The following is a 26,216-nucleotide window of genomic DNA, read 5'->3' as shown; positions in this document are numbered from 1 at the left end:
AAGACACTGAAAAATTCCCTGCAGGTGCAACAGATCACGTTTCATCCACTAGATGGTGCTGATAAGCACTCTTATAGGTACTATAGGTACCTATAGTTTGCCCTTTTTAGTAGTTGGCCTTACCTTATTTACCAACTTACAAAATAAAATGACGATACCTTGCCTTGAAAAAAATAGCCTATTGTTAATAATTGCTTTTTTTAGTGTGTGTGTGTGTGTGTGTGTGTGTGTGTGTGTGTGTGTGTCCAAACAGGAATATGGTTCCCCTGCCCTACACATTATAAAAAATAACTCCACATGACATCTAGCCACGTTGAAGCACAGAGGTAAAGATGGAACTATTTTTATTTTTTTTTACTTATGCAATAGTACATCCCCCTTGTAAACAAGGTACGCTGGTAAATTGGGAGTAGAATATATCACAACATCAAAGATCTCGGACATGCTCTTGAGTTTAATCATGGATATGACAATATCATGCATCCTCGGGTGATCACAAGTGACTGATCATGATAGAGTGCCTGAAACGTTCTTTGATCAGTGTTTGGTAATGCTTTTTTATGTCTTCTCCACTACAGCATTGACATACCCTGTGGGGCTTAAGCACTTAGAAGGATTAGGAAATAGGAAGGTGCCCTCACGTGTATGGGCCTGTGCTATCCCATCCACAACAACTCTGATCCTAGGATCACTTGCTGCCTTGACATCTTGTCACTGAGGATCATTTTTCTTAGTCTTCTCTCAGGTTATCTATTCCACAGAGATCCACCCTACTCTCCCATCACGCCGGCCTTATAAAGTGTACAGAGTTAACGTATTGCAATTTTCCGGAAGGATGGGGTTCTGTTGAGCGGAACACATTGATTTTACACAGTATTTTCCATTTTTATAATTTTAATGGACATTTCGCAATCAATCCTCATCGACTGGCAACACTCCATTAATATATCATTCATGTGTCATGAACTGCCTACATGAGGATGGCCATGGCAATAACATACAAGTACGTTCCTCGTAATGAAAAAAAAAATCACGGAATTGAGATGACTGGTGAGATTAATATTGCATTAAGAGGTACACACCTGACAAATGTAGGAAGGGTACTAAGTAATAGGTTGAAAATGTTAACGTTAATAAGCGACATAGTAAATATATATTGTTAAAAAATAAATGTGTAAAAAAAAAAATGTATAAAAAAAAATTAAATACAGTCAAATAACATTCTGAATGGGGCACAGACGGCAAGCTGTGGGAGGCTCGTGGACGCGCACGCAGGAACTTCCCATCCTAGCGGGAGCGCGACATATGACGTAAGCCGTTTGCCGCGCAGTGATGATGGCGGTGCGTGAACGCGCAGTCAAAGTAATGGCTGCTCCGGAACGGCGGGTGCCTAGCCTCGATGATTTCGTGGGTCAAAGCTGGAGTACCTGGGCCGAGAGGGCCGGCGTGGCGCCATCGGATGGTAAGGAAGAGCGTCTCTGTCATTATCGACCGTTATCGTGCCGAAAAATCACCCTGTCCGCTTTTATTTTCGTGGAAACGGAGGACAGCGCTAACCATGTTACCCAAACAAAGACCCTGCCGGGTCCTAGTGCTGGGTGGGTTACATGTTGCTCTCCCAGGTCCTAGCGCTTACGGCGTATTTAGAGGAGGAAGAAGAGTGGTAATAATTTAAATAGCATCAATTTCATTCATGGTTTTACATTCGCTCCCTTGTAATAACTTGCGGAGACCCGGGCAGCGCGTTGACATCACCCCAGAAACATAGCCGGACATAAGTGGCATCAGAGGGATAACGCAGCTTGTGTGGATGGCAGGGCGAGCAACTTCTTGCCATGGAGAGCTAGCTGCCAGCTAGCTGCTAGGTAGCCTGCACACCGGCTGGGCGCTGTGGAGCGAGCTAGCGGTGCTAATAACGCTGGCAGCTGGGCGACCCAGACACCGGTGGCGGAGGAAGAGTCTGATGCCGTTGCCACCTTGTAAATCCATGGCCCACCCTCTGATATCAGGGAGCGTTATCCTGTGCCCCCCCCCTCACTGATTTATTTTAATTCATTTTTTTATTGTAAGCCTCACCACCGCCCCCACCCAGTAGACGAGAAGCTGGACGTGTGCAAGAAGTAACAACATTGTCCTCCCTTGAACCCAGCCCTATCACGCTCGAAATGTTTGAGGCTTCAATCGTTGTCTGGCATCCCTCCCCAGTGCCACTGCGTCCCCAACTGTGAAATAAACTCGCTCTGCAACTCTAAGTTGGGCGAAATGTGGCTTTTACCCGGCTCTGTTAATGGCCACATTAAAGCTCATTTTCCCCAGAACATTTCCACCCAAAGTCTCTGCACGTGCCATAGCTCTAGGACCTGTCTGTTTAAAAATAAACTGTTTTGTGATGAATCCTATTTTGAAGATGGCTTGTGCCCCTGTGTTAAGAGGTTTGCATCCACGGTCTGTAATAATCTGATCCGTGTTTCAGGGGCTGATGTGGAAGATTGCAGCAAGAATGGCAAGAAGGCCGCCGAGGCAATGTCACTCAGCAAGGAGGGTAAGTCCGCACGTAAAACAACCAGTTACCAGGTCACAGTGTCATCGTACAGCAAGTCTGAGAACCAAAGGCCACGCAGGATGACACCGGGCTAGTGTGTACCTCCAGCCATCCAAGTTGGCATGAGCTAATGCGTATGCTTAACGTGAGCCGTTTGGTGGGCAGCTGTCCCAAGGGACGGGGAATAATTGGGAGCCCAGCTTGTTAGAAACTTGTATGGGGGGGCCACTGGAATCTTTACATCAAGGGACTCTAGTTCTCAGGCATCCCAGGTATCCACGATCAACTTCACTGGTCCTCCACTTTAGATGAAGCTGTATGACAGACACTCCCACTGCATGTGTGTGTACACATACTCCTCTTTGTGTTAGTCTGATATGGAGGATGTGGTGCCTTCATAACGTGTGCGGCCTTAATTAATACACACAAATGTACTTAGTGTTTTCAATATAACAAATTATTAAATAGATCATTAGAGCGGTATTTCTAACAGAATTATCAGGGAATTCACTAATGTGCGGGAGAAAAAGAAAAAACAGGCCGGTTTTCCCTTGAAGTTCAACACGGCCCCCCTAGAAGAAGACAACCTGGCCAGCGGCTCCCAGGTCATTTGAGTTTGAGACTATTGCTGTAAGAGTTGAAAGAGTTCCATCTGGTCGCCATAGCAGTTATGATATCAGCTTTGTGTACAGACTAGAGAAAAGTTGAAGTACCCTGTAAACTGTTTAGGTCTTGCTCTCCAGCCTTCAACAGGACACATCACCAACAATGTTGCAGCGTCTGACTTGCCTTGGTGCAAGTGCAAGGGGTGGGGCGTCTGGTTTTTCAGGACAGTGTTGAGGGTGTGGGATAGTTGGTGTACTGGGTCATCGTGGTTTACTGGGTCACTTGGCCTGATGTTTGGATTTCTATGGATTCCCCTAATCTATCACTTGCATCTGCATTTTTTGCTCTATTCAATTCCATGATGTTGTTCTGTCTTTATAGTAGTCTGATGCAGCAGATTTCAGATTCTCTTGCTCAGTTTTTTTCTTTGTATGTTTTTTTTCTTTTTTTTTTTCTTTGCTCCAAGCATCACTTCTTGATTTTATTTTTTCCTGATACCAAAGGGTTTTCCAATCTTTGCTGTGTCCACTGCCAGGTTAAGTGAATAACATTGCTCATCTCGTTCCAATGGCGTCTGTCAAGGGGTGGGATGTATTGGGCAGCTAGTGAACAGTCAGTTCTTGAAGTTGATGGAAGCAGGAAAAATGGGCAAGCGTTAGGATCTGAGCGACTTTGACAATGGCCAAATTGTGATGACTAGACAACTGGGTCAGAGCATTGTGGGGTGTTCCTAGTGTGCAGTGATTAGTACCTGTCAAAGTGGTCGAAGGAGGTGTGTGTGTATTACATTACTTTCGAGATGATTTGACGTTTCCTCATGAGAACCTATCACTACCACAGCTGTAAAATCTTCTCAGTATCCGTACACCTTTGAAACTGTAGATCCGTCCGTACAGAGACTTTGAGAGGCAGGTGCTCAAAAAGAAGGCACATGGACCCCCAGCCCCGGTTCTAGGCATTTCACCCCTCTGGTCAAACGGAGAAGCACAGCAGAACTGCTGTGCGAACATCGCGGATGTTCACAAGGTTTTGAATATATCTTGCCCAGTCAATCCGCCATTTCAACACCCATTCATTAAAAAAACAAAACGCGCCTGATAATAAGGGCACCATGGGGTCCATGGGGCAGGTGCTTGGACGCCCCCCCCTCCCCCCACAGCAGGTACTTGCTGCTCAATATGCAAATCTTATAATTTATAATATAGCAATATATATAATCTCATAGAGAAAGACTTAGATTTGTTTTTTGCCTTTGTTTCTTACTTGTATGGAAAATTTGTTTTATTTTATTTTTTCTCTCCTCCAGACAGCGGCACGTGCTGGCTCCCTTACCTGTCTTTTTATTTTAGATCTATTAATTGTCGTTTGTTTCCTACATGTATGAAACAACATTTTTAAACAACTGAGTTAAGGGACAGTCCAAGTCCTTACTCTGTACTGTTCCAAAAAAACATGCATCCCCACTTTTGGGACGCATGTTTCTCCGTTGCTATGGGACCTAATTTAGTAAAAACTGGATGTTTTGTGGAAATACTTTACTTGTAAATAATAAGTCCTGCACTTCTGGAATGGAGAGACTGCATTTGCCACATGACATTACTTTCTATGCGCGTGCGAACCCCACCGTGCGCACGCCCCCGATAAAATCATCACCAATCACTGCCCCTCAGCAATTGGCGATAGGAATTTTGCACAATCGCCCAAGTGAGAACAAAGGGTATTGGTGGGTCCAACAACTATCCCTCACCTGGAATACCATCCTGAAAAAGCTGCCAGGCAACTGATACCTCAGTCAGGATACTTTTGTCAAGATGGGAGTATAATTACCAATAACGCATCATTTTGACATGCAATGTCTCCAGATAAAGGGTGTAGAGCCACATGTCGGGACAGAACTTTATTTCCAGTCTACATCTAAATAAATCTGACGTCACCCATCTTCCCCTCTCGCCTTCCAGACATGTCCATCTTCGGCCACTACCCAGGCCATGACGACTTCTACCTAGTGGTATGCAGCCATTGTGGCCAGGTGGTGAAGCCGCAGGCCTTTGAGAAACACTGTGAGCGTCGCCACGGGCCCCTGGCCAAGCTCTTTGCACGGCTGCGCTCTCCAGCCCCGCAACCCCTGCAGAGGCCCCGCCACGGCCACTCACCGTCCCACAGCACCAATGCCGCTTCCGCATCATCCTGGGAGGGCCGGGGGGCCCACGGGGCTGCCATTCAGCGGGCAGCACCCCCATCTCCATCCACCCCAGCTCAGTACAGACACTCGAAGAGCACCAAGGATGGAGTACGGTAAGACGATAGATGTCCAGGTAGAGAGCACTAGTACTATATTCACAAGAAGATTCAACCTGAAATTTGAATGACCATAAAAGTACAAGGTCTGAAATATTGGGCGGGGGGCGATATGCTTTACATTTCTGTATACATGAATGTGAATAACCTGTGCCTGATTTGTTAACATATAACTATGAATTCATAAGCACATATGGGGTGTGTGTGTGTACGTACGTATGTATGTTTTCTGCCCTGGCGAGGAAGAAAGAATGCACCAAAAAACAACCTATTTTTATTGAAATGCGCAAACAGTAGCTGTTGTTTGAAATGTGCTCAAGGTCTTTCCTGTGATGTAGTGACTCAGAATTGAACAATCCAAATGCACACTGCTATTGTTCCATGCACACGTCTCTGTCACTTTAGTGTAGGTCACTGTGAAATCATAATGTTCCTAAACAGGAAACTGTAATTTTAAGCACTGTTGCCTCTGAAAAGGACAAACCAATGACTTTTTAACAAGTCAACACTGAAATCTTTCCCTTTAGCTTTTATTTGATATGTGTATTGCTATACCTCTGCTTGCCAGAGCACATGAGCAGGAACACAAAACATGACCTCTCACCACCAGACACTCCCCGCTGGAGAAGCCCTCTCATGGAGGCCACCTGGAAGCACCCATTTTCAAGCAACCCCCGCCGCTGGAACCCCAGCTGAACTCCCCACCACCATCCCTCCGAGACCCTCCCTGGCCCCACGGGGGCACCCCGCCAGTCAGGCCGTCCCCTGGTGACCGGCCCCCTGCCCCGCGGAAGGATCCTGCCCTGGCGTCTGGATCCCCGAGCCACAAGGTCCCGAGACCCTACAATAAAGTGGCCTCCAGTGAGTATAAAGGTGGAGAAAGGTCTGATTTTTTTTTACTCTTTTGTGCAAGCAGGGCTGAATGCAACTAATGCATTTTTGCAAAAGGTTTCACTATCGTTATGAAATTCAGCAGGTCTAGTTTGTGCGTTGTACATAACGCACAAATTGACTGGTTTTGTGTGGGTATGTTTGCTGGGTTAGCAGTGAAACATGATACTTAAAAAGGTCTGGTCAGTCATCTAACCACATTCTCCCTCAGAGGACTCAAAGAAGTGGCCATACACTGCTGTGTACTAGGGATGCAATGGTACGCCGTATGTTATTGAACGGTTTGGTACGCCCCCTGCGGTTCAATATGCACACGCAAACTGCTGTATTACAGTATCACTGTCGAAGCCCACTGGATGCGTTGACACAGTGTACTGCCATGGTGCAGTAAGTGCTGCTTCTCGGGATGCCATGGTGAGGACTCTTTCCCACCGGTTAATAAACTCATAACACTAGTGTTACCAGTAACACCGGACATTTTACAACCGGGAGGCACTAATTACAGATGGAGGGAGACAGGTCCCAATCTATACCTGATCTAAGGTAGCCTTCTGTCCTCTACTCCCGTGATAAGCAGACTGCTGCGACTCTGCTGTGCGCGCACAAGCAGCCGCTTTCACTGACTTTTGCAGCGTCCGACTAAGTATTGATAACATGCTTAATATTTTACAAATTTGATTTTTTTAATTTGATTAATGTCGGTGCTGATATGCAAAAATAAAATAAATGGGTTATGTTGCTCTAAAAAAAAAAGCGAAATAACGGTGGGAGCGGTGGGCAAGTAATGTAATCGGTGTATGCCTGAACACAAGAATGATGCGGGAGCACAAAGCACCAACGAGCTGGCCAGATGTATGGAGAACCGGGATGACAGGAAAAAACGATGGAAGGCTCGTCTGAGGACGACCTAGAGAGAGAGAACACCATGTAACACCGATAACTGCAACAACCCTAGCTGCTTTCTATTGAATCCACTGTTGCAGCTCCACTGGCCACATCAGGCGTGCGGGGTTTGTGCGCAGCGGTTTTCTCTATTTTTGCATGAGGTCAAATTTTTTTATTTTATTTTATTTTTTTTTTAACTGCGCGCAGCTATGTGAGCCTTTTCCTTTAGAAACAGGAGATAATGCTACATAGAAGTGTTTTTGTAAAGAGTGGGGGGGGGGGGGCGAGAGAGATTCAAATATTATTTGAATTACCCACTATCCTGGACACCTCCCCTCCAATCATTTGAACTTATACAAATTATAACAACCCACAAAGGAACTTGAACCCCTGTCTCCTCCCAAAGTCAAACACTGAGCATTACACTAGTTATTTGTGGCAGACTACTATAGACATTTTTTTTTTTTTTTTTTTTTTTTTTTTTTTAATATATACACCTTTTAACGTTTTTCATAAAAAAAAAAAACCTTTATAAAGATACTGAAACCGTTCTGTAGCCCCAAAACCATTATACATACCGAACTGTGAGCCCACTGTACTGTTGCATCTCTACTGTGTACTGTACTATGGCGTATAAATTAGTTATGTATGTTAGTTAGTTCTAACTTTGACTTGGTAAATTCATATAAATAAGAAAAAGTAGAATGTGTTGAAAAACACATTTTACCTATTGTCACAAAATATTGTGTCCTGCCCCCGAAATCAGTTAATGCACTTCAATTCAGATTTAGCTCTACTGAACCAGATATTTATTGGAAATGTGTTTTATGTGACCTCCATGTTTGCTTAAAGACATCACTGAACCAGTGTGTGCTTTCCACGAAACCCAACAGGAACCGAGAGAAGGTGTGATGGCTGTTATTGGGGTCATAACAGGAATATTACCATATCCCAGTTGTTCCAATCAAAATATCACATTCTGTGACATTAAACACCAAAGATTGTTGCCTGAATAGCGTTTCTAAATTCTCTCTTCAGCATCTGTGACTAAGTTTGTACCATAAGAAGGAAAGGAAACGTGTCACGTGAATTTATTTTTGTTAAAATTATTATTTTTTAAAGCGTTATATGTAATAATAATTTAATAGAATATATTCTATATTGTTTCTGTCCAACACCCCTGAGTCACGCTCCTGTCTCGCTTTCTGTCCCCCAGGGAGAGAGTGTGACCTAGATAAGCACTGCGGCGTCCTGGACCCTGACAGAAAGAAAGTCTGCACGCGTCTCCTGACCTGCAACGTAAGCTCTAGACACACACACACACACACACACACACACACACACACACACACACACACACACACACACAGGGTTTTTGGGGGTCCTTAAAAAGTCTAAGATCCAATCATCTGAATTTTGGACCTTAAAATGTCTAAAATATGATTTCGATGGGTTTTAAGGCGAATCTCGCTTTTTTCACATCGATTGGGGTGACTTGTGGGAATCGTCCAGATCCGATTTTGTTTTTTGTTTTTTTGTGGGGGGATTTGGCCATGTGGGGGCCATTTTAGCATTTTCAACTGTAGCATTTGTATCTGTCCGAGAGAACGCCATCCGCGATTGTTTAATTAGTGGACTCGTTCTCTGGTATTACATTAGAAGATGCAGACACGGCCCCTACGGTTGTAACCGCTCCAAAGCAGGAGGTCATGCTGCCTTCACAGGAACTCAAACTGTTATTCGTGTCAGAGGTGATGCTGTGATGATGCCTGATGTAGTTAATAGAGAAAGGAAGAGACAATAAAAAGAGAACTAAGAACTAATATATTGGCAGAACCGCCAATTAATATAAGTAAACAGTAAAAATAAATAAAGCATAAACAAAGGGCACACGTCAACTACAATTAGGCAGATTGACAATTCAATAGTCAATTGGCGATTTATGGATTCTATTGCCATTAATGACAGACAATTTATTGCATTTTTTTATCCACCAGGAAAAATTCTGGAAAATTTCAAGAAAATCGAGTATTGAAACGGTGTAAGTGAAGTGTACTATGTACGATCATAGTACAAGTGATCTGATCACACTCACGTGATAGGTCAGCTGCACATACTGTACAGTCCTTTGTTGCAAATGTGTGGCAGAACCGCTTGACAGCAATATTTTAAGTCCCGGTGCTTTACAGTATCTGCACGTGGGAGAGAATGTAAACAAACATGGATGCAGGAACGTGGTGCTTCGGGAAATTTAAATTACTCATTAAATGGCTCAAGGATTATTACAACATTTGCTAGTCTACTAACACACCATGACAACACAAGGTGAGAGTTTTACTACATGTAAAAGACAGTTTGGAGTGAAGACAGTGAGTAAAACGTTTGCACTATCACCCAAGCCTAGTCAGAACAATGGTGTGATTTATCAAAAAGCTACAGTCGTATTTTCAGACATTACTGAGCTGAGGTCAACTTGCTCAATCTCTGATTTGGCGCCGTTGAGTTCAGTAGTAGATCGCTCAAATACACAAATGTCGAAGGCTTAACAACCGCTCTTAGGTCAGTGAAATATTCATTTCAGACCAGGATTCTTTGCTGCAGTTGACTTTTCTATTCTTATTCCAGTCTATTTGACCCATCCCTATTAAAAAAATAAAATAAAAATCAGAGTGGAGTATTTGTCAAAACACTGACAATATGTAACCAAATACATTTTATATACTTACAGTGCCAAAACATGCACATAAAAGTACCGATTTGAGAGTAATTCCCTGCATCTGACTGATCCGAAATCTACATTCTGGAGTGAGATATGTCCCTATGTGTGAGGAAGGAAGGCATTCACTAAAGTCAGTATGAAGCGTCCATCTCACTGACTGAGACTGGGACTGTTTATTGAGGTTTATTTTTGCTAATTCAGTAATTGGGTAAGGTTATCATAAGTTTTATTATTATTTTATGTTTGTTTTGTCCTCATACGATAGCTAATCACGTTCCATTGAATAAAACATGGAAAAATAGGGTCCAAAATCACCACACTTCAGTACATAACATTTTCCCTTTTTCATCTTATTTTCCACTTTATCCTCATTTCACAAATGTTGGTATTACTTGACCATTTATTAATATTATTAATAAATGGCCCTGTTTCCTTAAAGGATATGAATTCATGGGTGGAGTGAAGGAGGTCTTATGGGGCCATTCTTCCTGTCACTGCATAAGTCTGACAGGCTTTGATTATTGACATTGTGCTTCTGTATGATGATGATGATGAGTCATGTGTCATGACTCAGGCATTATTCGTTTTTCAGTAGCCATCCGGATGTCTGGATCGTGTACAGTATGTCTGTAGCGTGCGGTGCATTGGGTTAAGTGATCCACGCCGTTGGATGGTGAACAAGAGCTCACGTCCACACTGTGGGTGGAACAGGTTTCTGGTTGACAGAAATCAGGATTTAAATGAAATAGTCTGGGATCTGATACCGGATCCTCTACTGCGCAACTACATAACAAAACGGTAATCTAGTCAACTTCTGATTGAATTTAAAAATGTTAGTGTTTACCATAATCAAGAAGATCGGTCCCTAAACTGGATGCAATGGTACTCTGTGTGAGGCTCGGCGAGCTGGGAACTATCTTCCAGTGGTGAGCGCAGCCCTGTGCTTCTACAGTAATCCTCTGAGTGGGAAGTCCTTATATGGTCACTGGCATGTGTGAATGCGGAAGTGTCTCATGTGAAGGGTGCAGAAGGCCACATCCAGTATCGTTGACAGAAGGCGGAATGACCAGATAAACGGGAAATGACACGGTCGGGAGGGTGGGGGCTGCTGAACAAGAAAGGCCTTGTCTGCCAATTTATTTTGTCAGCAGTAAAGAACAACAAAAGGATTAAAACAACTATAGAGAAGGGGAAACACATAAACAGTATTGTGTCGCATTTAAAATGAGCAAGCTGGTTTATGGGAAACTCTTGTGGTCTTAGTTTTTTTTTTTTCCTGCTGTAAAAAAAAATCCCTTCTTTACTCATTTTGCTTTTACATCCTGGTGCCACAGAGAGAGCTGTATGTCAGGTACAGTACAATAGAGTACAATATAGCTTTCTGGTACGTGGCTCAATCAGAATCGCCTTTATTGCCAAGTAAGTTTGCACATACAAAGAATTTGTCTTGGTGTTTGGTGCATCACAAGCAATAAATATAGTGAGAGATAATAAGAAAGTAAAACGCAAGTACTGCAGGTCGAGAAACATAAATGTAAAATAGAAGACGAGGAAAACAATATGTAAAATAAGGCAGTTTTATATTTTTATAAAGAGCTATACAGTTTGTGCAGGAATGTTCATATGTTCAGTATGTGCAATGTGCACGGATAATAGTCAAGAGGAATGTGCGCTAATATAACACATTGATAATTCAATTCGTGTGGAGATGTGGAGACTTTCGTTTAATGTGTAGTGTCTACGGGGGCAGGGTAAGAGTCTGTCAGCGGGGGGGTCCCGGGCCTTGTGGATAAGGCCAGTTGCAGACGGGAAGAAACTGTTCTTGTGGCGAGAGGTTTTGACCTTGTTGGACCACAGTCTCCTGCCAGAGGGAAGTGTTTCAAACAGTTTGTGTCCGGGGTGGAAGGGGTCAGCCACAATCTTACCTGCACGCCTCAGGGTCCTGGAGGCACACAGGTCCTGGAGAGCTGGCAGATTACAGCAAATCACCTTCTCATCGGAGTGAATGATGTGCTGCAGTCTGCTCTTGTCCTTGGTGGTTGCAGCAGCATACCAGATGGTGATGGAGAAGGTGAGGATGGACTCTATGAAGGAGGTGTAGAAGTTCACCATCGTCGTCTCTGGCAGGTTGAACTTCCTCAGCTGCCACAGGATATACAGTATGTCCTCTGCTGGGCTTTCTTGATGATGGAGCTGATGTTCAGCTCCCATTTGAGATCCTGGGAGATGATGGTTCCCAGGAAGCGGCAGGACTCCAGTGTCGACTGGGGAGTCACACAAGGTGATGGGATAAGTGGGGCTGCATTCTTCCTGAAGTCCACAACCATAGCCACTGTCTTCCCTGCATTGAGTTCCAGGGTGTTCTGGCTGCACCAGGTCCCAAGATGGTAAAGCTCCCACCTCTAGGCGGACTCAACCAGAGATGAGTCCACTGCAAATTTCAGTAGCTTGACAGCCTGGTGGCTGGCGGTGCAACTGTTGGTATACAGGGAGAAGAGCAGAGGAGAAAGAACGTAGCCTTGTGGGGAACCGGTGCTGATGGTCCAGGAGTCAGACGTGTTTTGCCAGCTTCACGTGCTGCCTCCTGTCTGTGATCCACCTGCAGGTGGAGTCAGGCATGCTCAGCTGGGAGAGCTTGTCCTGCAGAAGAGCCGGGATGATTGTGTTGAAGGCAGAGCTGAAATCAACAAACAGGATCCTGGCATAGGTTCCTGAGGAGTCCAGGTGCTGGAGGATGAAGTGGAGGGCCAAGTTTACTGCATCGTCTACAGAGGTGTTGGCTTTGTAGGCGGACTGCAGGGGGTCCAGGAGAGGGTCTCTGATAATGGTTCAATACCTAAACCCGATGTTCCTGTGAGGTCCTGTTTCGTATTCCATCGTGTAACTGGGCAGAAGTTTCCTGTTCTATCATATTTTGTCGGAACAAATTGGAGAATACATCTACGACAGAAATTAATGAAGTCTTTCAGAATCCATTATCTCCATGTTGTGAATGAAATTCTCGGTGTAATCTGTATTGTCTTTCGACAAATACTCCACAGTAAGTATTTAGTACTGGGGGAGGGTGCATCCTTAGTTTTCAATATTACTATTTGGACACATAGTTCATTTGTGTCTAGTACTGTAGCAATACTATATCAGTGTACAGCAGAAATTGAGAGCTTTAAAAGGTGTGTGTGTGTGTGTGTGTGTGTGTGTGTGTGTGTGTGTGTGTGTGTGTGTGTGTGTGTGTGTGTGTGTGTGTGTGTGTGTGTGTGTGTGTGTGTGTGTGTGTGTGTGTGTGTGTGCACGTGTGTGTGTGCGCGCATGCTCTTTCTCAGACTTTGGTGCCTTCTATGTGTTCAAATTCAGCATTGACTTCAAGGCCCATATGTGTATTTGACAAAAGCTGGTGTGGAACCGATACAGAATTGGTATGAGTTATTTGTGTGGTTTTTATATATATATATAATTTACGTTCCAAATTATTATGCAAATGATATTTTTCTCTGATTTTCTTAAATAGTTGATGCAAATGACAGTCAGTATAATTTTCAAGTCATCAACCATTAGGGTATAATTTGAACGTTATTGAACAAACCTCCCAATGATAACAGTATTTCTTTCAAAAATAAAAAACTCAAAATGCACTGTTCCAAATTATTATGCACAGTTTCAAAACATTTTATAGGTTAAGAACTGAAAATGGTCATTTGTTGAATTTGCAGCATTAGGTCATATTTACTGAAATCAAAAACTATTTCAATCAAAAACATCTTAACAGGTCAAGTTACATGTTAACATAGGACCCCCTCTTTGAAATCACCTTCACAATTCTTGCATCCATTGAACTTGTGAGTTTTTGGAGAGTTTCTGCTTGAATTTCTTTGCAGGATGTCAGAATAGCCTCCCAGAGCTGCTGTTTTGATGCAAACTGCCTCCCACCCTCATAGATCTTTTGCTTGAGGATGCTCCAAAGGTTCTCAATAGGGTTGAGGTCAGGGGAGGATGGGGGCCACACCATGAGTTTCTCTCCTTTTAGGCCCATAGCAGCCGGTGACACAGAGGTATTCTTTGCAGCATGAGATGGTGCATTCTCATGCAGGAGGATGATTTTGCTACGGAAGGCACGGTTCTTCTTTTTGTACCATGGAAGAAAGTACTCAGTCAGCAACTCTATATACTTTGCCGAGGTCATTTTCACACCTTCAGGGACCCTAAAGGGGCCGACCAGCTCTCTCCCCCCATGATTCCGGCCCAAAACATGACTCCGCCACCTCCTTGCTGATGTCGCAGCCTTGTTGGGACACGGTGGCCATCCACCAACCATGCGCTACTCCATCCATCCATCTGGATCATCCAGAGTTGCACGGCACTCATCAGTAAACAAGACTGAAAATGTGAAAATTAGTCTTCATGTATTTCTGGGTCCACTGCAACCGTTTCTGCTTGTGAGCATTGGTTAGGGGTGGCCCAATACTAGGTTTATACACAACTGCAAGCCTCTGGAGGATCTACACCTTGAGGTTTGCGGGACTCCAGAGGCACCAGCAGCTTCAAATACCTGTTTGCTGCTTTGTAATGGCATTTTAGCAGCTGCTCTCTTAATCTGATGAATTTGTCTGGCAGAAACCTTCCTCATTATGCCTTTATCTGCACAAACTCGTCTGTTCTCTGAATCAGCCACAAATGTCTTCACAGTACGATGATCGCGCTTAAGTTCTCGTGAAATATCGAATGTTTTCATACCTTGTCCAAGGCATTGCACTATTTGACGCTTTTTGGCAGCAGGGAGATCCTTTTTCTTTCCCATATTGCTTGAAACCTGTGGCCTGCTTAATAATGTGGAACGTCCTTCTTAAGTAGTTTTCCTTTAATTGGGCTCACCTGGCAAACTAATTATCACAGGTGTCTGAGATTGATTTCAGTTATCAAAGAGCCCTGAGACACAATACCATCCATGAGTTTAATTGAAAAACAAGTAATGTTTGACACTTAAATCCTGTGTGTGTGGCGCACATTTTTTAGAACCTTATTTGACTTCTCATTAAATCTTATCAGAAATTTCGCAGGCGATTTTATTTACGCCTGGGTTAGAAAAAAATCCATAATCCGATAGAATTCTATTGTGTCAAATTGAATCATTTGAAAATGGTAGTGTCAATACTTGGTTATGCAACCATTTTCCCCTTACTGTAAATAAAAAGCCACCATGGACACAAATGCATTGAAAAATGTAATGTCTGTATTAGACACAAATAGCAAATTCTTATGTATAAAATGTTACAACATCGAATGTAATCTTCAGCCATTTTATCAATATCAGATCGGGTATCGTGTTCAAGTTGTAAGATCCAGACCCAGTTTTATTTCTGATACACTGAACCAGAGGACACACTAAGAACCTTAATGCTGGAATGAACTGCAGAGGCTTGAAGTTGGTCACTAGTTCTCCTGGCTTGTTTTAGAGTTTTAAATACTGACTATTTTGATTTAATGTAAGAGTGTTGTGCGGCATCATACGTCGGGCAGCAAATAAAAATGTTCTCACCGCTCATGCTCTGTGCCACCCACACCCTCAGATCCACTCCGTCCACCAGCGGAGAAAGGTGGCAGGACGCAGTAAAAACTTCAACCTGCTGGTAGCAGAGCTGAAGGCCAAGGTCCGGGAAAAAGGCCCCCAAGCGCTGGAGGTGGGCTCCTCCACTGGACGCTCCCCCAGTCCAGAATCCCAACAGGAGCTAACCGGGATCCCGCACTGTAGGAGGCCGCTGGTCCCTGCCTTCAGGTCTGTAGGTGCACTAGCTACCAGTCTTCAGTGGTAATAAATGGGTTATATTTTCCTTAGGCCCAATCAGATAATTTGCAGCAATTTCAGGGAACACATAGTGAAACTACGATTCCCATACAAATCACCCACACGATATCAGCATGTGTTAAGTCAGCACGTTGACATCCACAATAATAACCCGATCGTAGTCCACTCAACACAGCATTCTGCTTCTTTCTGAATTCAAAAGGTTGATGTGAACAGCATGGTGCAGTTTGTGTAATCGCAGGTAGATCACCTTATGAACACAGCAAGATTGATCCCGGCCTTATCTTGTGATTTATTTGGGCAATGGAAACTTTCTTCCACATTCCTAAATGTGAAAATAACAATCGAGTGCTTATTGACATCTCCTCCATTTTGACTTTTAAGCCTCTCAGTACTTAGAAAAAAAAAAACATTTAAATGAAAAATTCCAAACGGTCTCACCCTCCCATGCAGTGTTAACAATTTCACTTGGGCTTGATGGGGGACAATTTCAATGCTATTTATTTTCTCACAAAATGCATCACGAGCACTTTTTAAATCAGCATGGTATCAGTCCATCATTTAAACTCAACGATGTTCTGTCTGTTGTTGCCCCCTCCCTACCCCAGTCGGTCCAGGGCATCCTCAGAAAGCGCTCCAGAAGATGAGAAGCTGTGGCATGACGAGGGTAACCTCCGCACCCCTTCGCCTCTGGTCCACGGGCGCATTTCAAGTGACGAAAGCGAAGGAGAAGCTCCCGAGGAGCCCGCTGAGTACCCATCTTCAGCCTCCCATCCCCGGCCAGTAGCGGTAAGGAAAGGAGCATGGTTGTCAAATGATAGTTGTGGTCTGCTTTGTTTTTGTTTGATCTTTTTTTCGGACCTGGATCTTGTCTCAGACGAAAGTCTATCTATATCAGGTTATCAGGACTTTGTAATCTACAACACAATCAAATGACTATAGACAATATACCCGAACGATCCCAGAATCACACATAACATCATTTTGGGCAAGTGGGCAAATATTAATGTGTTTTGTTTTTTTTAGAATTTGTTTGGCTTGTCTTCGATGTACAAATGTACAGCGATGTATAAAAGCCTCATGTGCATGTATGTACTCTGCATCTGAACATGCAAAGGGGATTGATGGTTGGGGATGGTAGCCCTGCTAGCATGCTGTAGTGTCCTTGAGCAAGACACTTAACCCCGAATTGCTCCTGCGTCCGTCGGTGTTTGAATAATTGTAAGTCGCTTTGGATAAAAGCATCAGCTAAATAGAAAGGACTGCTGCATCACAACTCATGGAAGACAGCTGTGTCTTGAAAGATCTTTCAATACAGGATCCATTTAGAGATGTAGCACTGCAGTGATGCTTGACAGAGTTGGAGAAATTAGGTTGTGACCAATTTGGTGTTGGGTCTACACAGCTGACCAGCAGAAAACCTATTAACTGCTGCACAGCTGCTTCTGGGATGCATTACATCCATGACATTGCATCACGCCGCTGCTTTCAGCATTTTCAGCATGCTTTTGGCGTTGTTTTCAGGCAGTCGCGTTCTCTCGAACTTAAAAGCAGTTATTAAAGTTTTGTTCCTCAACGCTTCTCTTCAAAGCTCCAAAGTAGTCAACGTTCCTCAACACTTCTCTTCAAAGCTTAAAAGCGGTTGTTGATGGCATATCAATAGGTGATGTCATGTTTTTTAAGATGATTGTATGACAGCGTGAAAATATGTCTTTTCATTCTATAATGTTTAAACCCTTAATTAATGATAAATGTAATTATTATTATTTTTTTTACATAAACACATTTACAATAATTGTCTATGGGGCGTAATAGGGCCACAACATATGGCATTGGATCAGATCTTGGTCCCATTATCGCTATAGTTAAAGATAGGAATATGAGGGCCAGATAAGAAATAATGGGAATTATTAATAGATATGCATTATTGTAAATAAAATACTTCTATTAAAGTGTCTTATTTATTTTGAGGCTTTTTTTGTCCAAAAAACAAAACTGAACATCTTAACCCACCCAATAGACCAGTACAAAGAATCAGGGTGCTCTTGGGCAGGGCCGTCAAGGTCGACTAGGTCGCCCGTCCGATTGGACGAAATGCCACCTTGACGTCAGTTCGAGGTCCTTGATGCATGGCCACATGTCTAACGAGCCTATTTGGAACCAATCAACGGAGCTTTTTCATCAATGTACAGTATAACACAAGTCGTATTAGTCAGAATATGGAGACACATTAGCCAAAAATGGCCCCTGTGGACCACATGTCGTGTTTGGAGTGAAGCTCGGTGGCCTGTTGTAACGGGGCTGCACTCCCCCACCCTTTTAGGTGTGCTCATTTGGCAGCCACGCTCTGGGCCACGGCGTGTACACATTCGACAGGAGGCTCCATCATCTGAGGTCGGCTCTCAGTTCCATGCTGGAGCAGCACATCAGCGCCCACCTCTGGAAGTAAGCAGAAGTACAGTCGCAGCAGAGTACAGGGTGGGGTGTCGTTGACATCCAACTGCATTCTGTTCACAGCACGTGAACAAGTATTCAGGCCTAATGGTTACAGCTAAAATATGTATGTAACACAAAATTCGTAATTGTTCAAGTCACCAAGCTCTTAACCTTGTCTTATATTTTATTTAAATCTGTGTTAAAGGGGACCTATTATGCTAAACTCACTTTTTCAGTGTTTGTGCACCTACATTTGGGTATCTGATGGGTCTACTAACAGACAAACTGTGAAATAAGACAACCCAGTCAGATGTATTTATTAATTTTATGTTTTATTTTCCAACATTTACATGAAATAAAAAATCCCTGCATCAGAGTCGCAGTGTCAGTGTCTCCCACCAGCTTGGAGCACAACAACCAAGTCGGAGCAAAATTTTAAATTAGGCCTTGGAGATCTATTATGAATGAAGATTCAGCAAAAACATCAAACATGTTTTCGGACCCGAGAGACCTATATAAACTTCTGTCAAAAACAGCATAATAGGTCCCCTTTAAAACAGTTTGAGGGGAGAAATGGCATATCTATGTTGTTAAAAACTAGCACAACATACTATAATATACAAACCAAACCCAACTGGACACACACAGCACAGTAGCAGCTTGTTGCTAACTCTTTAAACTTTTGCAAAACTTTTTTTTTTTCTCCTTTTCCTTGAATTCAGGAAAATACCTCAAGCGCAGGATCATCAGTCTCTCACTCCGTCAGCCAAGACCACGGCCTCCTCCTCCTCCTCTGCCTCCGCTACAGCTTCATCCTCCTGCTCTTTCTCATTACATTCCAAGGTCCGCACAGGAAGCCACATCAGCTCTTCCCTCAAAATCTCCTCCTCCTGTAGCCGTGGGCTGGTCAGGCCCTCTGCGGCCAGCCAGTCAGAGAACTCTGGCGGCGGCGGTGAAAGCACCTTAGGGGCCTCGGTGGGCCTGGGGCGGTCAGCGGGCTCCGAGCGGACCAGGAACCCGGTGGGGCGACCCAGCAAGCAGATGCTGAAGCTGCGGGAGGAGGCAGCGACGGCAGCCACACTCCGGAAGCGCAAGGCGCCATCCCAGGAGGGCGAGCACTCAGGCCCCGACAGGAACTGCACACTCCTCCAGGACCGGGGCCGCCCGCCCTCCTTCACCCCCCCCTCCTGCTCCACATCAAAGACCGCTGTACCCTCGCCACTTCCACATGGACAGACCAATGGCACGCCCTCGCCCAGTGGCAAGCCCCGCCCCCAGCCCTCCCCCTCGGAAGCCCACTCGGGCATGTGGTACAAACGGACTCACCATCAGCCGGCGGGCAACCCCTCGCCCCCCGAAACCTCCGCCCCCACCAACTCTCACTGCCGGGGCGAGTTGGGTGGCGGGAGGGACATTGACCACCGGGGGCTGGTGAAGAAGCGCAAGGGGAGCAACAACGGGGAGCACTCGCCCCCCGCCAAGCCCCCCGCCCACCGCTTGCCCTCGTCCTCTTCTTCTGCCTCCTCTTCCTCCTCCCCGCGCTCCAACTTCTATCCCTGGAAGGAGAGTAAAGGAGGGGCGCTGGCTGGAGGGATGGAGAAGAAGCTGGGCACACAGAAGGTGAGTCCAGGACAGGAACCCAGCGGTCGGTTAGATATGTTTATATATAGATATTTAGGGATGGATAAGATATAGTCTTGGAAACTTTAATCTATTATTGACACCCTAAATGTAATATTTACTGCCTTTGGCGAAAATACCTGTCTCAGACCTGAAGGGAGAAGGCCACAGTGAGTACTTCCAAGTCAGTGGTATTCAAGGTTGGTTTTTTTTGCCGAGCCCTCCTCCATAGGATTTCAAGGACTTGATACCCCCCCTTCCCAAAAAGTACAAATAAAAAATTTGTATGCAAACTACCGTAGTTTGTAGTATAGGGGGGGTCTTAAGCTGCCATGCATGACGCGACATGGGATGCACATGCTTTTTTTGTTTTGTTCAATTAGGAAATGGAAAAATAATACAGCTGCCCTCTGAAAGTCGACGAGTCGAATCATCAGTGGGAGACCCGTCAGTTGACTGAGATTCTATAAGTCGAACATGGTTTTTTTGTCGGTCATTGTGCATGAAAATAACAGCTTATAACAGCTTGAAGCTTACAAAATGCACAGGAATAACATTTCAATGAGGAATTATAAATAAGGGGAATCATAAATTTATTATGTGTGTGTGAGCTGTCGGCGCCCAGACACAGTTCTCCGTGGGCCCTGATAGCAGAGAGCAACATGGAGAGCTGAGCCCCATTCCTCCAAACAAAACAAATGGAAATAGTGTGTTTTGAGATGACTAAAAACACACTATTTTGGGGAATGCGGAGCTTGCAGCTCCGCATCTTGTGCGGAGGTGCTGGATCCAATCAAATAGGTGCCCGTCCCAATCTGGGAGGTGGTGCCCCAGTTTGAAAGCCACTGTTGTAAGTGATTGTTAGATTGCAGGCATCTCAATTAGTAATTAAAGGAGAATCACCCGTCCAAATCCAATTAGTTATTTCTGAAAGGTGCTGATTATATTGTCCAGGCAAGTTTTACAATGTCTTTGTCGGAGTAAGCTAAGATCCTGTATCTATTTTTTTCCAGCTTTTTCCTGTTCAAACCAAAGAAATGCATTTATAGGCACCAAAAGATGTTCTAATTCAAATAAATCAAGTGCCGATATTTTCAGTCATACATGACCGTACATGGATGGAGTTCTGCTGCTACTATAGGAACATGGTGGAATGATGCAGTCGGAACATAAACAGTGTATTCTCTTCTCGTCCCCACAGCCAAAACTGCACCATTAGAGTGTGCCTGCCTTACAAGCCACTATGAGGAGGCCAGATTTCCACAGTCCGAGACTATGGCAACAGGACTCAACTGTGTGTGTGTGTGTGTGTGTGTGTGTGTGTGTGTGTGTGTGTGTGTGTGTGTGTCACTCAAACCAATGTTTTTGTGTGGCTGTGTGCATCTACCTTTTGTCTAACAATGCCTATAAGTGTGTATGTATGTGTGATTGAGTTGTACTTGCACAACTTATACAATATAAATCCTAAGGTGTTAAGTGTCTGAACGAGAGATGGGTGTGTGTTTCTGTTGTCTAGATTAATATCTGTGAGGAGAACTGAAAGACTGGTTGGGGAAATGGGTTTCAGTGTTGGGATTTAGAAATACCTCAAGACCACCGGTTATGCTGCTATATGAAAATATGTTTATATAAATGGATTAAAATGTCCTTTACACTTGGATTCTGACTTGTGTTCAATTATTATTTGCCATCAATGATTTGTTTAAATGAGGCGTTTATTCCACCATCAAACGGTGTAAAGAACTGTGGTGAGTGGTTATTGTTGTATAATTGGTTTTTTTTTGTATTGGAATTTGGTTTACCAAGCACTAATGAAAACATTTCTGTGAAGTTACACAGTGGAAGGGAGAGACAAGGGCATCAGTTGTTTTTCTCTAAATCTAAAGGGAATACAATACAATACAACTCATTACCAGAGGAACAGGCCAGGCCAAACAACCCCATTTGACTTAAAAACTGAAAACCAGTTATGTATGTAGCGGATTGGATGCCTGTGGATTTACTGTAAAGAGCACGGTTTAAAATGCTTTGCGTATGACTTCACACTAGTCACTTGACATGCTGATGTTGACAGTCAGATGTCTTCATTTTATCTAATTTTATCTTTTTTTTTTTTTTTTGTGATTTGTGAATGAATTGTTCATCGCAAACAAATCTTTTAAATGACTAAGGACTATGGCAAAAGAGTGGATGAGCGGGTGAATCTTTGACTCAAACTGAAAAATTACTGAGGCCTCAATTAAAGGCGATAGAGAGTTGAACCTTTCATTGGTAATAACCTTTTATATTTTATTACATCACATTTAAACATGCAGTCTGCATTGTTTTGCAATTTAAGTATTAACAATTATTTAAATTGTAACCGTTTTTCATGGGAGTTTGCAAAAAAACTTGGTCTAATAAAAAAGTTTTGATTCGATACTTGTCAGATCGAACACATAAAAATAGTTGTGAAGCAAAATAAAAACACAATATAATGACAATAACCGAATAAATGGTTTCCCAGACGAGCGTCAACCCACCGCCGGGCGCGCCGCCGCTTCTTGCCATTTCGACGCACGCCGGCGTGCGCTGCGGGGCCGAGGATCGGCGGTGACGTCGGTGACATTGCGCTTCCTCCGCTTCGAACAACGACTTGGGCGGAACTCAAAGCGCGTCTCTCCAAGACCCTCCAGCCTCATGTTCCCCAAAGGCTCCGTGTGAGAATCACAGAAGTCATTTCATTTCCGACAAAGTTCTTGCTAATCGAACCGCTCTCAGTTAGACGAGGCGCGAACGACACAAACGAACGACTCTTGCACCGAGATCCCGTTCGCGTCGAGCGGGTCTCTCGTCACTTATCCGAGACCCAGGAACGACCCAGGAAGTGAAAGCTCAGCCCCGGGCGTGACGTCACGTGACGTCACGCCGCTAAAAGGCGTTTTGGGGTTTTTTTTTTTTTTTTGCGTCGCCTTCGGTTCCGCTTCGTTCGGTTTCGTGTTCGGCGTGTACGTTCGGCTCCTTGCGCGTTTGACTTTCGGATGCGTTGTTGTGTTGATCCACGCACAGTTTTACGTTTGGCGCCGGTGAGTTGAGGCACAACGCGGGTTCTTTTCTGTTGCTGTTCGTTGCCGCGGATGCTTCGGATCGTCCGGGGAGTCCACCGGAGCGGGGAGCGGGGAGCGGGGAGCGGGGAGCGGGGCCATGCCGTCCGACGTGGAGTACAGCCCCGTGGGAGAGGGCTTGGGGATGAGCGAGCACTGGCTCTACGTGTGGATGCGGCGCTTCTCGTTGATTGCGGCGCACGTCATCGCTCTGGGTCTCACCTCGCTGCTCTCGCTGCTGTCCCGCCCTGGAACCAGTGAGACGCCCGCCGTCCCAGCGCACTGCCCGACGTAGGCCAAACAACGTTGGCTTTGTTATGGGATGTTTATTTTTGTTTTCTCCTTCCTTTCTTTTAAGGTCTGTTTTCCTGGCATCCGGTGTGCATGTCTTTTGCAGTAAGTCCACAGTTCTTCATTATATATTACATTATATATAATGAAATGATTGAATTTTATACAAACCACACATTGCCCTTAAAATAACAATATAACGTAAAATATATTAAAACTATTCAAATTAAAATATAAATGATAACGATAACCATTAAAAAAAAAAAATCGATATAAAAATAAAATTATCTATAATATATAAAAATATATTTACATATTACTGTTAAAATGTATATTTATTTTAGGTGGTTGTATGTGTGTGTGTGTGTGTGTATGTATGTATGAATGAATGTATGTATATATATAGATATATATATATATATATATGTGTATATAATGTCGACATGGCAATTTAAAATATAAAGATAAATAAGTGTGAAAAAGTTAATGCTGCTATGATAGAAAGGTGTCAGAACACACAGTGCATCACAGCTTGCTGTGTTTGGTGCTGCGTAGCCACAGACCGGTCAGAGCGCCTATGCTGACCCCTGTGCACTGCCGCCTACAATGCACAAGTGCGCTTCAGAACTGGACCATGGAGCAATTGAAGAAGGTGGCCTGGTCTCAACTGGAAACTAAGGAAACAAAATAAATCGATATCTTTCTCTGTGATTATATTGTATGTAGTTATATTATTATTATTGCAAGATCTGCATATTGAGGGGGTACCTGCCGTCCATTAAAAAAATAAATAAAACATCTTTCATCAATGTCAATTTATCGTATAATAGTCGATGGCCTATGTAATTGTAAATCGGCAAAGTCAGTGTTGCAGTCACCGCGTTGTAATTGGACTAACCGGTTATGTATGTTCCACCCCACACACACCTTCTGCACAACCCCCCACTCCCCTTGTTTTTGTTGTCTGCTCTTTCCATTGTGAATAATGGATAGCACAGACAGGAACAGGGAGGGGGTTTCAAGGGGGTCCGATATCACTGGCACTTGATTAATCCCCTCCCCTCGCACTAAGCACAAAATAAGCAGTTTGTTAACAGTGATACGGTGGCTCCAGACACAGATGTGTTTTTCTCTCTATCACGTCCAAACCGTGTGATGGACTGTGTGTGTGTGTGTGTGTGTGTGTGTGTGTGTGTGTGTGTGAGAGAAACAGAAAATGGAGCCACAGAACACTCTCCAGTAGTTTGTCGTCCCGTCTCTTACGTTTAAGTAAGAAGTAGCTAAGTGCTTTAACATGGGACCTTTGCTTCTAATGGAGGAATTATTGAAGGAATTCTGGATGCATTCAGATGATGCTTTCATGTGTCGCGGAGTAGTCACTGTCAGTCGGACAGTATGTTGTTGGATCTTTGAAATACAATCGACATACAATCAATTATTGTATTTTTTGGGGGGGTAAGCTGATATTCACCTCACTTTTCTTTGATATGGCTCCAATTCCAAAACCACATCTGATACTAAGAAGGAATTAATGAAACTAATCATTTGTAACACCTCTTCAGACTTTTCTCACCCATTTACTCACATTTGATCTGTCTTTATTTTATTTTGATCTCATCTCCGCACCAAGTACTGCCTCTGCATGACCGAGGGCATCCTCCTCTTCTCCGCCGAGGGAACCATCTTCTGCTTCAAATCCCGTAAGGGCAAAGTGCGCCTGCACTGGTTCCTCCAGGCGCTGGGCCTGGTGGCGGCTGTCACGGGGATCTCCTTCATGGTGGCTAGCAAGAACGTGTCGGAGCGCCCCCACCTGGCCAGCTGGCACAGCCTGCTGGGCATGGGCGCGCTGGCCGCCACCTTCCTGCAGGCAGTCTGCGGCGTGTGCCTGCTCTTCCCTAAGTTGCTGCGTGTGGCCTCGCCGCAGCGTCTCAAGCTCTACCACGCCACCTGCGGCCTGCTGGCCTACCTGCTGGCCACCGTGGCAGTGGTGGCGGCCATGTTCTCCAACTGGTTCCAGGCTACGGTGCGTGGGGCGGCGTGGTGGGCCTTCCTGCTGCTGCCCTTCTTCCCGGCCCTGGTGGTTATGAACCAGATCACCAACGCCTACCTGCCCCGCAAGAAGATCACCAGCTAGTAGTCCTCCAGTCCGGCACCCACGGGACACACACAGAGACGGATTGCACTGCGTTTGATGGGGGGGGGGGATTACTGTTCAGAGTCTTTACGCAGCATATAAGATGTCAGAAAGATTGTGATGCCTGACAGGAAACTGCAGGCCAACTTGCACTGGGACTTCTGGTCATGGATCTCTCCGGAGGGAATATTTGCACAAAACGTAGAATTGAAATAATCTCACCCACAGGGAGATGGATACAGACAATTATTATTTATTCAACTTTAGTGTGTGTGTTGTGTTGAAACTGCTGCTAACCAGCAGAGATAAATTAACTTGTTTCTTGCCATCCTCGCTGCTGTTACTTAAGAGTTTTAAGCGGCATGGTTTATGTTACACAAATTTGAATGAATCAGTTTCTGCTATTTCTATTTTTAATAGACCAAACTGCACTAAGACAGAGTGGATGTATTGGGCTTTACAGTTTTACCCCCTCCCCCAAGCAGCTTTTTGCTTTGGGCCATGCATGCTACGGTTTATGTTGTCAGATATTTGTTTCTGACAATTGAATTACGTTTTTTGGGGGGGTCAGCTGTCTTCCGTACACTGAAACGGTCATTGGGCAAAAGGTTTCCTGCTTTTACTGATCTACCAATTCCCTTCTTAATTAGATTTCTACGCTTTCACCCCAGTTTATTTCCTTGTGTGTGCTTATATGTCTGACTTTGTGTTCATTAGCAGGCAACGCTGCATTCCATTCTGTTAAAGGTGTGTGTTCAAGGAAGTATGGGGGGGCTGTAAGAACAGATATCCGAAATGTGTATGTTTTCATCGCATTCGAAAACTCCCTTTGTCTGTATTTAATATCATTCTCAAAAGCTGCAAGACAACAGGTTCTCCTGGATGCTTTGGGAACAGTGAAAGAGCACCTTTAC

General features: G+C 44.3%; 2 protein-coding genes across 2 annotated transcripts; both read left to right on the top strand.

Moving 5' to 3' along the window:
• Positions 1 to 1,332: 1,332 nt before the first annotated feature.
• On the top strand, positions 1,333 to 21,060 carry atxn7l2a (ataxin 7-like 2a; the record flags this gene model as incomplete). The annotated part of the gene is made up of 10 exons (XM_080000640.1): positions 1,333 to 1,462; positions 2,474 to 2,542; positions 5,107 to 5,443; positions 6,057 to 6,307; positions 8,439 to 8,521; positions 15,503 to 15,708; positions 16,347 to 16,527; positions 18,062 to 18,183; positions 18,897 to 19,794; positions 20,996 to 21,060. The coding sequence occupies 10 exons, from the start codon at positions 1,333 to 1,335 to the stop codon at positions 21,011 to 21,013; spliced, it is 2,295 nt and encodes a 764-aa protein (XP_079856766.1). The 3' UTR covers positions 21,014 to 21,060.
• A 1,227-nt stretch (positions 21,061 to 22,287) lies between these two features.
• Positions 22,288 to 26,082, top strand: cyb561d1 (cytochrome b561 family, member D1). Its single transcript, XM_080000056.1, has 3 exons — positions 22,288 to 23,134; positions 23,236 to 23,273; positions 24,799 to 26,082. The coding sequence occupies exons 1-3, from the start codon at positions 22,978 to 22,980 to the stop codon at positions 25,300 to 25,302; spliced, it is 699 nt and encodes a 232-aa protein (XP_079856182.1). The 5' UTR covers positions 22,288 to 22,977; the 3' UTR covers positions 25,303 to 26,082.
• Positions 26,083 to 26,216: the final 134 nt, after the last annotated feature.

This window comes from Zeus faber, assembly GCF_960531495.2.
Source record: "Zeus faber genome assembly, chromosome: 5".
Taxonomy (NCBI): domain Eukaryota; kingdom Metazoa; phylum Chordata; class Actinopteri; order Zeiformes; family Zeidae; genus Zeus; species Zeus faber.
Note: the sequence above shows the minus strand (reverse complement) of the source record. Positions and strands in the feature narration are given on the sequence as shown.